This window comes from Scleropages formosus, chromosome 1, assembly GCF_900964775.1.
Source record: "Scleropages formosus chromosome 1, fSclFor1.1, whole genome shotgun sequence".
Classification (NCBI taxonomy): Eukaryota; Metazoa; Chordata; class Actinopteri; order Osteoglossiformes; family Osteoglossidae; genus Scleropages; species Scleropages formosus.
Genome location: NC_041806.1, coordinates 42,716,086 through 42,731,640, shown reverse-complemented (window position 1 = coordinate 42,731,640; position 15,555 = coordinate 42,716,086). Strand labels below are relative to the sequence as shown.

The window sequence follows — 15,555 nt, the reverse complement described above, 5'->3', positions numbered from 1 at the left end:
CACCAAAAAAAAACTATGAAATCAGAGGCTGCACACGTAAAACTGGTCGCGCGTGAGTAAACTACGTAAAATCCGACCGCACTCTACTTTTTTTAACAGTAGCGCCTCAAATCCGATTTGACAGCAGCTTTGTCAGTGAATACAGAGTCGCCTACACTTTCGCGTTTCACCAGGAGCTCCGGCAAATCCCATTGGATGGAATATCCGTCAGTCAAAGAAGACCCTCGCTCTGATTGTTCTACTTCCACGTTCCAGTAGGAACTCCCACAATCTCGATTGGATAAAATTCCTGTCAGTCAAGAGAGTCCTCCACGCTCATTGTTGTACTTCTTACCGTTGATCGGCCGCTGTGCTCCCTTCCAGTGGGAGCGGGTGTGCGGTGGGAGCTTTGTGTTCAGAAACAACTGGAGAGAAAACATGGGCTGAGTTGGTAGCGGCATGTACATCCAATTCTCAAACTCACCGTGCTAAAATAAACTCGGGAATGGGAAATATACCAGTGAGAAATCTGGGAATAAGAGGTAGGGCACAAAATGATGAGCACGTCTGATTTGAGCAGCGCTTTCTCGAAAGAGCCCGAAAACGCAGCCGCCACTTAAAATAATATCCATTATTAGATATATTAATAACCATAACGTCTGCGAGCTGGATAGCTGCGCTGCCTGCTGTGGATTTTCATTGACTGCCCCAAGTGGCTGACGCCAATGTCTCCGGCACCATCCCAGTGAGTGAAGAAAGAGGAGAACAAGGTAAATCAGTGTACAGTCACTCACTGGTATTCATGATGATGTATTTAATATAACAGTCTAGGAAACATCAACAGCGTATCAACACAGCTCATGGCTTTTCGCTTTACGGGCATAGTGAGTGCAAGTCGAAACATATCGTCTCCGAATGAAACACTTTTGAAGATTTCTTATGCAACATTGTAGCGGTTTATATCGATGAAATGAATCATGTTGCTTTAAACGCATCATTTCACCCATGTTACTATTACTTATTGCTTCACAGTTACCCAACTGCACCAAGTCTTGGAATATAATTATATATATATCACATAATATCATATAATATCATAACATCATATAATATATATCATATCACTGTAAGACTTGGTGCAATTATATATATATTATATATGAAACTGTAATTCAAAACCGCAATAATTTTCTTTAATTTTTATGCTATATTTATTTTTTTTTATTCTGAAAACTTTGTAGGCGTAAGGTGCTCTTGGGAGGGTTGAAATATGCAAACCCAGTTGTGTGGTGCATCGAGCTGAATATTTAACCTGTTTCTCAGTGCATGTGGACCGCTTTATTCTGTAATAATTCGCTAGTAATAAACGTGATTATGGTTGGGTTTTATGCAGTCAGTTAAGGGCTGTAAAGAGGACCATTTAACATCATCTGCGGATACCAGAGCTTGGAGAATGCTGGAGTAATCACTTTGCATAAATTATTAATGATGCAGTCATTTTTTGACTGTTCTTATTTATTATTGTTACATGAAAGTGCTAAATAGCGATGAATTTTGTGAGAAATTAATTTTTTAACCGATGAATAGGTTAGATTTGCAATTATTTAGGAATTGTTAATGTATGGTGACAGTGATTTACAAGTCCAGTCCCAGATTTTATTTCCATCTTTGTTCCAGTCATTCCATCAGATACGATAAAGTGGTTACTTCATAAATGACTGGTGCACATCCTCCACCCTGTTCAGCGAAGATGAGGCCCGGGAAGCCCTCTTGGGTGACACTGATAAATTTGATCACAGGGCACTTTTAATTCTGCTTTATGTGTCTCAACATATGACTCATTCTGCTGCTGTGCTCCCGATTTCACGGTTGCTAATTCAATGCCTTGTTTCTCCGCGACATGAAATTGCATATGGTTGTGTGGTTGTCAGGTGTGACAAAAGCAAAGATACCGAGAGGATGAAATCAGTGATGAAATGTTGCAGAAAGAATGTTTCTATATATGTGTGTGTGTATGTGTTTTGGTGAACTAAGAAGCAGTCAGATTTAAAATGTCTATAAATTATACATTTGCTGGGAAATTTATCTGTTGTAATTATTTACATTTATTAATTTAGCAGACACTTTTCTCCAAAGCAACTTCCACTGAACTCTTTGTAGTGTTATGAGCCCACACACCTTATTCACCAAGGTGACTTATACTGCTAGATATACTACTTTCACTGGGTCACTCATCCATACATCAGTGGAACACACACACTCTGTCACTCACACACTATGGGGAACCAGAACAGCATGTCTTTGGACTGTGGGAGGAAACCAGAGCACCCAGAGGAAACTCACACAGACACAGGGAGAACATGCAAACTCCACACAGACTGAGTGGGGATTGAACCCACATCCTCTCACACCACCCAGGTGCTGTGAGACAGCAGCGCTACTTGCTGTGCTACCACGCTATCAATTATTGTGCAAATGAAAATCAATATGTCCCCTCTCCAAATTCCCCAGTGATTTTTGCAAGGATTTCCAAAGGAAATTTTATAAAAGGTATACTGCCAGCATAATTCAAAAGAAAATTCCATCCATCGCCAACAACCGCTTGTCCCCAGCGGAGGGTCGCAGCGAGCCGGAGCCCCGCCAACAACACAGGGTGCAAGGCTAAAGGGGGAGGGGACACACCCAGGACAGGATGCCAGTCCTTCACAAGGCACCCCAAGCAGGGCTCAAATCCCAGACCCACCATAGAGCAGGCACTGGTCAAACCAGCTGTGCCACCACACTCCCTCTCGAAAGAAAAAAAAAGAAAATTCAAGACTGAAAAATGAAATGCAATATCATAACTGCAATTAATTTTTCCTGTGCATTCATGTATAATGTGGGTTTGATCTGGGTTTTATGTCAATTGAAATTCAGCATTCCTGTTTCTGCATTTCTGAAGTCAGCCATGCACATTTTCAGAGAAATTGAAAATTACAAAGTAAATTTTGGTATGCAGTTATCAAAGCCTTGCACAAGTATGTGTGTGAGAAAACTGTACAAACTTAAAGCTGAAAAGGAGAAGCAATCCTTTTGTCTCTGATTTTATTTCCTAGGTCTAATGCCATTTTTCTGCTTAACTGGAAAAAAAAATTTGGTCATCTTTTGAATTTTCCTTTCCATGCTCAACACATGGAACCTGTCAGTAATACTTTGGCAGTAGGGTAGTCATGTGTTAGAGGTGTGGTAAGCACAGTTACCATGATAACAGTAGCCAAAAGAAGCAATAGGTCTATGTGGCATGTACCATTTGAATTAGGGACACGCTATGCTTCCGTAGAGTACAGCTCCACTGTTGAGGGAACACATTCGCCCAGCTGCCCTGGTTGCACTGAGCAACTGCAATCTGAATACCCACTGCTGCTTGCCTGACAGCATCTGCCAAGGCATGTGAAAGCAGTCCTTGCGTGATTCATTGCATTTTCGTCCACTACCTTGTTGCTATGGAGACAAGAGACTCAAGGCAAATATAGATCAGTAAGTAAATAAATACACTGTGACTAACAATCACTGCAATGTTTGATAATCATCCTGTTAGCAACCTTGTTGCTCTCTCAGTACTGAGGAAACACTTGGAGACCAAAGACATTTTACAGAAAGATTCAAAAAAAAGATTTGATACAAAATGAAAATTCGCAATAAATGCTATGGAATGGTGTGTGGGTATATACAGTATATACTCTATTGCGTTTTGTTGTTATTAATTACTTTCTTTAGCTGATGTCTTTTTCCAAGGCAACTTAGAAGAATAGCTTCACATGAAATAAGAGAGTGCTTACAGAAAGCGTCTATGTATTTTTTTACCTATACAAATTGTATTTTACGTTCCACAGAAGTTATTCGTTTTTTCATTGGCTGAAAAGCTGAAATTTGAAGCAGTCAGTCAAATATTCTCTGTTACAAGATGTATATACATGTAAGGTGTAGTCAAAATGGGGTTCGCACAGTTAAAGCTTCTTTTCAGAGGCAATTTATCATTCGCAGGTTACGGCGCCTCGTTCAAAAATCAACAGTTTTGCCAACAGTTCTAACAGGTGAACTGTTCCTATAGCAATTACACCTGATTTAATTGCTTGTCGAATGAGTAATAGTCATGCATTTTGTTTTTTCCCAGTTTTAGTCATTTGCAAAATATATGCTCCAGTTGTGTTTTTGTATGTATTTTGTGATAGAATAATGTGTAATACATGTTCTGTGCTCGTGCCATTCCACCGTGTGTCTTAGAGACCATTTAATTGTGACCGTGTTGTCAAACATGGGAGTCGGAGCAGCAACTACACGATGAAAGACCAGACTCTGTTGCTAGGTTCCACAACTGCTCAACATGCAGCGTTATCTGGGACTTGCAAGGTACCACGCGGATCTTTTTCTCGTGGTTACTATGGTTTCGGTGAATATATCCCCCCCACTCTATGGAAAGCCACTGTCTTTAATTTCTTTGCAGCTCCTTGGGCAGTTGGAATAGTTCCATTGCCTGTGTTTCTGTGTGAGATTTATGGTACATGTCCCCCTGGTGAAATTGTCAAATTGGCACATCCTGTTGCGAATCGGGGTGCGCGGTGACGCGGCGGGCTTGGCCGGGTCCTGTTCTCCGGCGGGTCTGGGGTTCGAGTCCCGCTCGGGGTGCCTTGCGGCGGACTGGTGTCCCATCCTGGGTGTTTCCCCTCTTCCTCCAGCCCCACGCCCTGCGCTGCTGGGTTAGGCTCCGGTTTGCCACAACCCCACTCAGGACAAGTGGCTTCAGCCCATGTGCATGTTGCTAATCCATCTGAACCGCTCGCCCCATAGAGGGCACGGGGAACCGGAGCCTAACCCGGCACACAGGGCGTAAGGTCGGAGGGGGAGGGGACATACCCAGGACGGGATGCCAGTCCGTCGTAAGGCACCCCAAGCGGGACTCGAACCACTGAAGAGCAGGATCCGGACCAACCCACTGCACCACCGCACCCCCCTGTGTTGCTAATCAAAGGTGGTTAAACGTTGTCAGAAAAGGGTTAAGTATGTATGATCTTGTGGGTCAGTATCACTCTTATTTTTGAAGGATGCTGGTGTCTTCAGAAGAACTGTGTCATTTCCTGAATTTCTTTGGTTGCGCAGCCGCCAGACAGAAGGCATCCAAACGTGTACGTGTTAAATCGGGCGATTAATTTTAATTAGGTGCATATTCTATAAATAGTGGATTTAGGATCAAGATTGCCTGTTCCGTTTTTTGAAATTAAGAAATTATGTTAAGCAGAGAATACGCAGGTAAGCTGTAAATGCTTTCAGTCATTATTAGATATTAGATGCCCGTTGCACAATGTATCGCAATACTTCTAGCAATCCTAAGGTTTTCAGATAATGCGGAAGCAAGAGATAAAACAAAAGTCAGTTGTATTGAATGGTTTTGCCGTTAGACTGCATGCGCTGCATGGGGACACCTTGCACGACTTTGATTCTTAATGCGGCTCTATTTTTAGCCTGGCGTGTGCCTTCAGCTTGCCAGGGAGGTGGCGAATGTAGCTTCCCACAGATGCGTGCCCACCTGCAGCCCCCACATGTGCCCCTGTTTTTTTACACAAGAAGAGCAGTAGGTGCATAAATTAGGAAGATGATCAGTCGCAAGGTGCAGTATTTGTATTCAACAGCATCCTTATTATTATTATTATTGTCTTTCCTCCCCACATATACAGCTATCAGCTGTGTTTTTAACTGCATCACTTTTTATTTATTTATTTATTTTATTTTTTTTTTTTTTTTTACAGTAAATGGTATTTTACATGCTACATCTGCAGAAAGTAGTAGGGTTAACCATATAAAACAATACATGATTAGTCTGGTAGCTGCCATACTTGTTATGCTGACAGATGATGTCTAACATGGTCTTTAGGATGTAGTGGCTGATATTCGTATAGTTATCTGCTTTCTCGTATTAATTTCTTCAGGCTATAAATACTATTTGCTTTTTTGTTTCCATCAGATGGAAGTTCAGGAGGGGCACAGCCGTTGTTCCGGAAAAAAGTTGACCTCAATTGCTTCAGTAAAAATCTTGCTATATAAATAGTACATAAAACTGAAACTGCTATCTGTAAAGTGGCTCTAGTTAAATGGTAATTTATTGGCGAAAATTGAGATTTTTGTAGGTATTTTGGCTTTGTGAATTGTGTTTGCATTGATTTAGATTACAAAAATTGTAAAACTACTGCTGGAAATGTATGTGTACATTCAAAGGCCAGTTGATAGATATGAGCAACCAGTTGTCAATCACGCACTTCTGTTCTCATTCAGTCTGCACATGTAAAGGTGCTACTATAAGGACAGAGCTGTTTTCTGACTCTTAATGTGGACTTTTTGTGTTTATCCATCCTTCTGCTATAACATCTGCTTGTCCACTGCAGGGTTGTATGGTGCACAGCTGGGACTGGGAACACACTGGAAAGGACACCACTCCATCACAGGGCAATCGCACACTCGTTCACACATAAAGTTCACTCACACACAGGATCTGTGGACTGTGGGGGGTATCCAGACTAGCTAAAGGAACCCCACACAAACATGAGAGAACTTACAAACTCCATGCAGACTGAGCTGGATTCAAATCTGCAGACTTTCAAACCCACACCCCAAGAGAGGTGAGGCACCAGTGCTACCCACTGTGCCACTGTGCTGCCCACTTTTTAGTTCAGTAAGTGTAAAATGGATAAAGACAGAAAACACATTAATTTTGTTTAGTTTTGGAGATATAGGCAAAATATTTAAAAAAAATGTGCCCAGAATGGACAAGCCATCAGCCCATTAAAGGAAGTGCCAGAAAAATAGCAAGTGACCATAATGTGTGCTGTTGACATTGAAACCAGGTTTAAAATAACTGTATCCAATGTTTACATAAGTGATAAGCTTTTTATTGCAGCCTCAAGTTGTTCCCAGGGGACATTTGCTTTTGCACCACGTTACTCTCTGCCAAAATCTCCTTTAGCACCATGAGAGCAGGACACAAAGTGCTTTCAGCTGAAATATCTGGTCGTCAAAACAGAACGACAAACATAAATGTGACATTTTCCTACTTTGATTTCTACTGCAGACCAGGGCTCCCATAAGTCAGGCAAAATGTTTATTAGATGTGTATATTTGAGTGGCTCTTTGTAGGAGTAATGAATGTTTTGTGTGCTTTAATATATGGTTTATATTTATTGTGTGAATAACCTCTGCATTTCTTTTCATAAAGTAACTAAATTAAATCAAGTGTACAACTTCCTTGTGTAATCTTCCAGCATTTCCCACCAGCCGATGGTTCATCTGGAACGACAAACGTTAAATGTAGACGCAGAGCAGAATGGATCATTTAAAAGTAAATATGACAGAATCGGACTTTTCCGAAGTTAAGAATTAGCTGCACAAACTCTTACGTATTTTGGATTGTTCCTCGTAAACACGTACAGCGTTTGTCATTTTTGTTACTGATCGCCAACGGCAAGCAACACCAGACACAATCTGTAAACTGAGCATCTCTACAGAATGAACCTGGTCCCTCATTCCTGCTCTTGAGTGCGTTGCTGCCAACTAGTGTCTGTTTGCAGGAACACACTTACAGAGCAACTTACGATGTTAAGCTACGTGCAGTTATTCACCCGTTTCTACAGCTGGGTAATTTTACTGGAACAATTTAGAATAAGTACCTTGCTCAAGGGTACTACAGCTGGAAGTGGGATTCAAGCCTGCAGCCTTTGGCTCTAAAGCCAGCAGTTCTAACCACTACACTACCAGCTGTATTTTTGAAAATGGGAACGTGAACAAAATACAAGTGAAAATGGAAAATGTTCGCATGCGTTCATAACAAGCGGTCCCAGTGTACATTGTTATAAAACAAAAATAATTTTTGTTTTGTTCTTCCTTTCTCCCTCCTAGGGTCTCCCAGCTCTGCAGAGATGAATAAAGCTAAGTACAAGAGTGCTTGAGCAGAAGGCATCGTGGTGGACAACAGGGCTTCTGTGATGATGATGATGATGATGATGATGATGATGATGCTGGCCATGCCTGCACTCCCCTGGGAAGAATGGTTTTCTCGGCCGATAACCCCACCATGGAGGCAGGGGAAACCAACAGCACCTTCATAACCTAAACAGAGAAACGTGTGAACCTATCTCAGCTGCATCTAGGTGCACAACGTGACATGGCTGACGTTTCAGCTGAGAACAGTTCCTCTGATTACCAGGCATTCATGGACAGGGGGACACCTACCTTCAGCCCCCAGGACAATGAGCAGAGTCTCAACCTGCCTCTCCAAATCTTCTTTCTCATTGTCATCATCTCCATACTGCTGGTGGCTTTCCTTGGAAATGTGGTCGTTTGCCTCATGGTGTACCAAAGGTCCGCCATGCGCTCGGCCATCAACATCCTGCTGGCCAGCTTGGCTTTTGCAGACATGATGCTGGCCATCCTGAACATGCCCTTTGCCCTGGTCACCGTGGTAACCACTCGCTGGATCTTTGGAGATGTTTTCTGTCGGGTGTCAGCCATGTTCTTCTGGCTTTTTGTCATTGAAGGTGCCGCAATTCTACTTATAATAAGCATTGACCGATTCCTCATAATTGTCCAAAAGCAGGACAAACTGAGTCCTTACAGGGCTAAAGTTCTGATAGGTTTCTCCTGGGTTTTTTCCTTCTGCTTCTCCTTCCCTCTGGCCATAGGCGAACCATACCTTCAGGTCCCCTCCAGGGCGCCACAGTGCGTTTTTGGCTACACTACTGAGCCGGGCTACCATGCCTATGTGATCCTCATTACATTAGTCTTCTTTTTTGTGCCCTTTATGGTAATGCTGTACACTTTCATGGGCATCCTCGGTACAGTCCGTCACAACGCAATTCGCATCCACAGTCACCCAGACAGCATCTGCCTGAGCCAGGCCAGCAAGCTGGGTCTCATGAGCCTGCAGAAGCCCTTCCAGATGAACATAGACATGAGCTTCAAGACACGTGCCTTCACCACCATCCTCATTCTCTTTTCAGTCTTCACAGTGTGCTGGGCACCCTTCACCACGTACAGCCTCATCTCTACCTTCAATCGGGGCTTCTACAACCGGGCAAACTTTTTTGAAATCAGCACCTGGCTTCTCTGGCTCTGCTACCTCAAGTCTGCCCTTAACCCTCTCATTTACTACTGGCGGATCAAGAAGTTTCGGGACGCTTGCCTTGACCTAATGCCTAAGTACTTTAAATTCCTACCGCAACTGCCGGGTCACACGAAGCGAAGGATTCGTCCCAGTGCCATCTACGTGTGCGGAGAGCACCGCTCGGTCGTGTGACACCCGGATCCAAAAGACACCTTCTTTTGCCCCTTCTCTGTTCCGCTTTGTAAGTGTCTGGGAAATCATTGTGTAATTCACCATTGTTTGAAAGTATAACATTGATTTGACTTATAAATGACTGGTTTACAGAATGTGTAAATTTACTGTTTATATGGATCCTTCCGAAAGGGTCTAACAATGAAATTATTACTGGTTTCAATATTGATATTTCTATTTTGAGCATCCGTGCCTACAATTTAGTCTATGCCAGTTCGAATGCTGCTATATCTGGTGATAATGTGCAGTTTCAGTGTACTGTACTTTAACTTGAATGTAATAAAAAATTAGACGTTTGTTACATTGCTAAAACAGCCCAACTTTGAAGTCTTTAATTCAATTCATATTAACTGCACTTAGTATAATTGTGCGAGATTCGTTTCTGGAGAAATGATTCTGAGAGAAGAAACAAAGAAGCCCAAAATGTCAGCAAAAATACATAAAGAAATTACAGAAATGTTCATTTTTGAAGTTCCTCTACAAATATGTGTGCCGCCTACATGGTGGAAAGAAATAAGAATGGCAGAGACTATTCAGCACACGGGCTTTGTTTGCATTCATCGTTCCATCTGTACCTTGGGTAATGCACACAACGTGAAGGTGAAGAAAAAAATGGGTTTGTTTCATGGCATTAAATTATGAAATTAGCTAGAAGCATCCTCATCTTCCATTCAGGGATGTACTTTTGCTGAGCGCATTAAGGTTGCAACCTGTCTTCTCAAAATGAAAACCTTTTTTGTTTCCTTTTTCCTTCCCCATTGGACTTCTTTCTTCTAGAGAAATAATATATAGACAGACTTGCATTCAAGTGCAAAGATGCTGCTGTCTTGAGGGGTTGCCAGCACCTTTGTTGGCTCTGGGCACGTACCTCATGTTTGTTAATCAGGTGCATCTTTCTCTTCAGGTGCCTCTTATGTTTTCAAGGGGCACGCAGGTTACCTAACAGTTCCTGTTTCTCCGCTGTGTGGAAAGACGTCTCCTCCACCTTCACTTATCGTTGTTATTATTTCATTGGCTTTCTCCTTGTAACATTTTTTTTCCCCAGCAGCTTGTGCCTTACATGCTATGTAACAATCATGAACATATCTGATCACGCAGAATGAAAGATTTTATGTAGCAGCTTTCCCTTTTTATAAAGAACTTCTCCACAAAAGTTTGTGGTAATGAATAAGGTTACACTGAGAATGGAAAATGTGTCCAGTGGCCCTATATGACAAAAAGGTCTTTATTATTCTAGAACAACTGCAATATGTTTGAGTTAGGGTATCAGCTGCACAAACAGTATTCAGCATCACGGTTTGACTTGACAGGGGGCGCGGTGGTGCGGTGGGTTTGGCTGGGTCCTGCTCTCTGGCAGGTCTGGGGTTCGAGTCCTGTTTGGGGTGCCTTGCGATGGACTGGCGTCCCACCCTGGGTGTGTTCTCTCCCCCTCTGGCCTTGTGCCCTGCGGTGCCAGGTTAGGCTCCGGCTCGCTGCAACCCTGCTCAGGACAAGCGGTTTCAGACAGTGCGTGTGTGTTTGGCCTGATTGATTGTTTAATTTAGCATAAAGATTTGCAATATGTGTAAAACATATTAACTTATTTCACATGTTTAAATCTTTCTTTAGTTTTTTCATTATAAATTTTGTTAAAAGACTAAATGGAGTGTGGGATACATCATCGTTATATAATATTTAAACCTATACAGGTATTTATAGCCAGGAAAAGAGGCATTTCTGAGGTTGTGTGTCGAATTCCAGCTGGGCGGAATACAGGCACATGCGTTTTCTCACTCAGACGAACTACTTTAAAATGTCATCCTAGTGTTTTTCAATGTGGCCCGGCAGCCTCAAAGCAAAGCTGTCCTTGCTGCTGTTTCTGTAGCCTGGCAGAGTCCTTTTAGATAAACATTATTCTAATGCAACTGATGCAGAGGTGATCCTTCTCAGGTTTGCAAATATACAGGACAATGTTCTTAATCAGATTCCTCTTAGGAATTCATTAACCATCCAGCGATGACTAATGAGCGTGTTAGGGGCTTTGAAGCTTGCTGTGGCAAGAGCTGCAATTACTAAGCAACAGAAACTTGAGGGTGTTTTCATACAAGTCTGTTTTTTATTTACACAGACAGCAGGTAGCATAGCTATTAATGAAGGTGGCTGGTCAAACCCCACGGGCTGCTCATACTGCAGTACCCTTGCACAAAGTACTTCACTTGAATTGCTTCTATAAGAATCACCAACTGTACAAATGGGTAAAAAACTAAGTATCTGTATGAAAGCATCACCTATGCGACTAATGACTTTACATGAAAGGGATCTATGGCTGTACCGAATGCACGTCAGTTCGTGACAGCATTTCTGAGAATGAACTGTAATAACTGCGAAATAGCATTTTAACAGCCGCATCACGTAATGCTCTAGGCAATAGGTTCTACAGGGCTGGAGATATTTTTGCTGGTACTGAATTTGTGCAGCACTCAGAAAAGCCACTTGCCATGTTTTGTTTTACACACATAGGTAAAATATGGTTTAAACACAGGCAGTGGACAGTACCAAAAAAGTTCTGTGGATTCATTTTTAATGTCTGGGGAGAAGGCCACCCCGCTGTTGCTCTTTAATTACCATCGTTTGTGTTGCCCAGACCCTGCAGCACCTTTGGGAGAAGTTAATCACACTGCGTGAGCAATGGCAGCTTCTGTCACTGAATCACCGGCCAAACGCTCCGAAATTAAAAGCTGTTGAGCTCCTCTTGCAGAAGCACTGCCTCCACACTTCCCACATGCTGCCCACATGGTCAAAGCCAAAATACACAACACTTTCAAGGTTACAAGGACCACAACTTTGCTTCAGAATGACAGCTAATCTAGACAATTAAATTTCAAAACATGCAGAATTACAGTCTCATTTAAAAAAAGGAAAATAATTGCAATTTCGACAGTAAAACTGTTAAACCCTTTCCAAGGTCAGTAACGTGGACTTTGTTCAGTGTGGCCATTGACTCCAGGTCAAGTAAAAACACCAAGATAAGACAGGGCTTTGAAACTACCCTGCAACCAAGGTATGCAGTTACCTCCAAATGGAGTCAAAGAATGTTTTAAACTCCTGCTATACCAATCAAGACTGGTAATTGAACTGATTGTTTATTATGTACAAGCGATGAAGCCAAATAGTTAGAATATGCATCAGCACATACTTAATAAGAATGACATAACTACAGTGTCTGAAAATGTTACCCCGAAACCACAGTGTGCGGTTATTGTGCGTAGCCCTATGTTTAAAAGTTAAGTTGTTTTATCACAGCCAATAGTATTTACTTGAATCACTAACAAGTTTCAGAAAGGCAGCTAGACTTAAACCCTACATCTGTCATGAATACAAGATTTACATTTTTTAGTGCAGATTGTAACATGGCATTCGTCCTTATACCAGATCCCATTATAAATGTACACTACGGCTATAAAATATATTGTAGCATCCTCTACTGTAGTGCTCCTACAAGTAGGAGTGGAGACTTCACTATGAATAGTCATCTTTTTTAACGCATATTAGAGTTGTGTTAATGTGTGTGTGTGTGTAATTCATGTGTTAGCATTGTGCCCACTCTTGATAGGAATGTGTGCATACTGGGTGGTACTGGGATGGGAACCAGTCCAGCACTAGGGAGGCTGCCTTGGGGTATTAGTCCTCCTGGAGGAAAGTGGCTCCCTGCACTGAAAGGCTTTGTTTTCATTCTTGAGTGTGAAGCCAAGATGTCAAGCTGAAAAATGTCTAGTCTTGGCAAAGGAGGTGCTAAGCATCACAGAAAGGTTTTCCATGATATTACTGATGGTATCGTGAAGTCGGCCATTCGTTGTGACGGTGTACCTCTCTGATCTGACCTACGAGGAGACCCGTGGTGTGCCGAAGGTGTTCCTGGACAGCGTTATTCATGATGCTGTCACCTGCACCGATCACGCCAAGACGAAGACCATCACCGCCACGGATGATGGATATTGTCTTTGCATCAGCCTCATGCCGTATGGCTTTTCTAGCTAACATCCAAATGAATGAACAAAAAAAGAACATCCTTAGGCGGAAAGGGCAGTAATTATATTTTTCTCCCTGGCTCTATCCTCTTGCTGCCCCATGCGTTTAAAAAAAAAAAAAAAAAAACTCTGCATATTATGGAAACCACACTTGTGTTTTCATTCTTCATTCACTCAGCACTACAACACTTTAAAAACTACTAAAGGTGTTAAACTGAATTAAAAACTATGATTTTATATTAGTTTACTCAGAAAAACTGCAACCCAAGATTTCATATACCAGTAGTCCAAATGAAAACACAATACAGTACTGCACTTTATTTATATTATTCTGCTTTAGTACTATTTTAAGAAGAATGTGTGAAAATAGAGGGAGAAATGTTTTTTAAAAGCCATAAGATACAATGTAACACTAACGCAACTTAACTGTTTACACATCCATATGGGTCACATACACAGTATAAGGCCGTTTTCAACTTGCGGCCAGGTGGCCGGAAGTCGACGTAATTCGAAGACCGCCTGTACTGTATATGAAGCCCATGCAGCCAGTCAGTCAGTCACGTGATCTCTCTGCGGTTCCCTCGCCGAACTGGGGTCAAAGGGCATCCTTTCCACACCACGACTCGTAGGGGCTTCCGGTCAAAATTATTATTGGTCACTTTTCTCCAAAGCAATGCACAATGATTTTCTCTTTTATACACATAATAATACAGCGGGTCAGGTGAGTACCTTCCTCAGCGGTACTGCAGCCTCAGCACCGGTGGGATATCGAACCCGACTCCGAGTCGAGTTAAGCCTTAGGTACCGTCTCTCAAACTGCCGCTGGGAAAAGCATGAGTCTTTCAACTCTCACGCAAAGTGTTGATTAGTAAACAGGTAAGGAGTCTCAACATATTTCAGACCGTACAAGCTCGATTTCAGCTACAAACCGAACAACACGCCGCACTCACACCGCCGTTTGGACCCGGAATTCGGTTTCCTTTTCACCCGCCTCTTTGACACAAAGGCCTACACACGAGAGCTGTGATTGGCTTCGTACAATGATTAGTAACGCTTCTTGCGAGTAATTGGTTGCATCGCAAATGATTGACAGCTATAGTTTAACCTGTAACATGATTGGCCGTTGAGCAGAAGAACGGCGCCGCTGTCGCAGGAACGCGTCGAGTGGAAAATCGCGCGGGATTTCGCCTGCTGAAGCTCTCGTTGTGTCCGTGCGTGGCACGGGCTCGCGGGTGTTCTTCCTTCGGTGAAACCCTCTTATTTTCAAACAGCAAGTTCATTATTCCGACAGTGCTCTCATCACCTACAGTTCAGTGTGTACTAACAAGAAATGTAACCACTGTGGAAACATCAGATGTGTTTTCGTTACACACGTCGTGGTTTTATTATTATTTTTTTTTCCTTCCATCCTCTTGATTTCGACTAAATAATGATGCAAAATTTTAAATGTTGTCCAGCACCGTTTGCACAGAACAAATATGTATTTTCCAAATATTAAAAAAAAGCCCCCTGGCGCCACTCGTACGCTTCCAAACTACGTGCCCATGGGGCTGAGAGTTTTCCAAGGTCAAGTTTCCTAAGGTTATTTTCCAAGAACAAATTGCATACATTGGCCACACGGTGGCGCGTTAATCCGAATTGGTGGGCGTTGAATGTACGCCGTTTCGAAGAAGATTGAAGATTGAAGAAATTTACCTGAAAGTTAATCCTCCATGTTTTTTGCATCATTACATGAAATTGTCACCTTTTACGGTTTTATCCACCATGCCGCATTTCCTCGTACGTTTATTTCCTACCAAGGGGGGCGCAGTGGGTTGGACTGGGTCCTGCTCTCCGGTGGGTCTGGGGTTCGAGTTCCACTTGGGGTGTCTTGCAATAGACTGGTGTCCTGTCCTGGGTGTGTCCCCTCCCCCTCCAGCCTTATGCCCTGAGCTGCCGGGTTAGGCTCTGGTTCCCCGCGACCCCAAATGGGACAAGTGGTTCAGAAAGTGTGTGTTTATTTCCTACCCTTCAGGTCCTGTACAAGTCCAGATGAGGAAGCGGGCAGGCAAAATCATCACTGATCCCGGGCACAAACTCTTTACACTTCTCCCCTCTGGCAGGTGTTACAGAGCTCTGTCTGCCAGAACCACCAGATACAAAATCAGTTTTTCCCTCAGGCATCACCCTCATGAACAGTTAACACTCCCCTATAGGTCTCCTGTCAGTGCG

General features: G+C 42.7%; 1 protein-coding gene across 1 annotated transcript; it reads left to right on the top strand.

Annotated features, from left to right (window-relative positions):
* Positions 1–345: 345 nt before the first annotated feature.
* Positions 346–9,608, top strand: gpr63 (G protein-coupled receptor 63). Its single transcript, XM_018743632.2, has 2 exons — positions 346–749; positions 7,903–9,608. The coding sequence occupies exon 2, from the start codon at positions 8,168–8,170 to the stop codon at positions 9,296–9,298; it is 1,131 nt and encodes a 376-aa protein (XP_018599148.1). The 5' UTR covers positions 346–749; positions 7,903–8,167; the 3' UTR covers positions 9,299–9,608.
* The last annotated feature ends 5,947 nt before the right edge of the window (positions 9,609–15,555 follow it).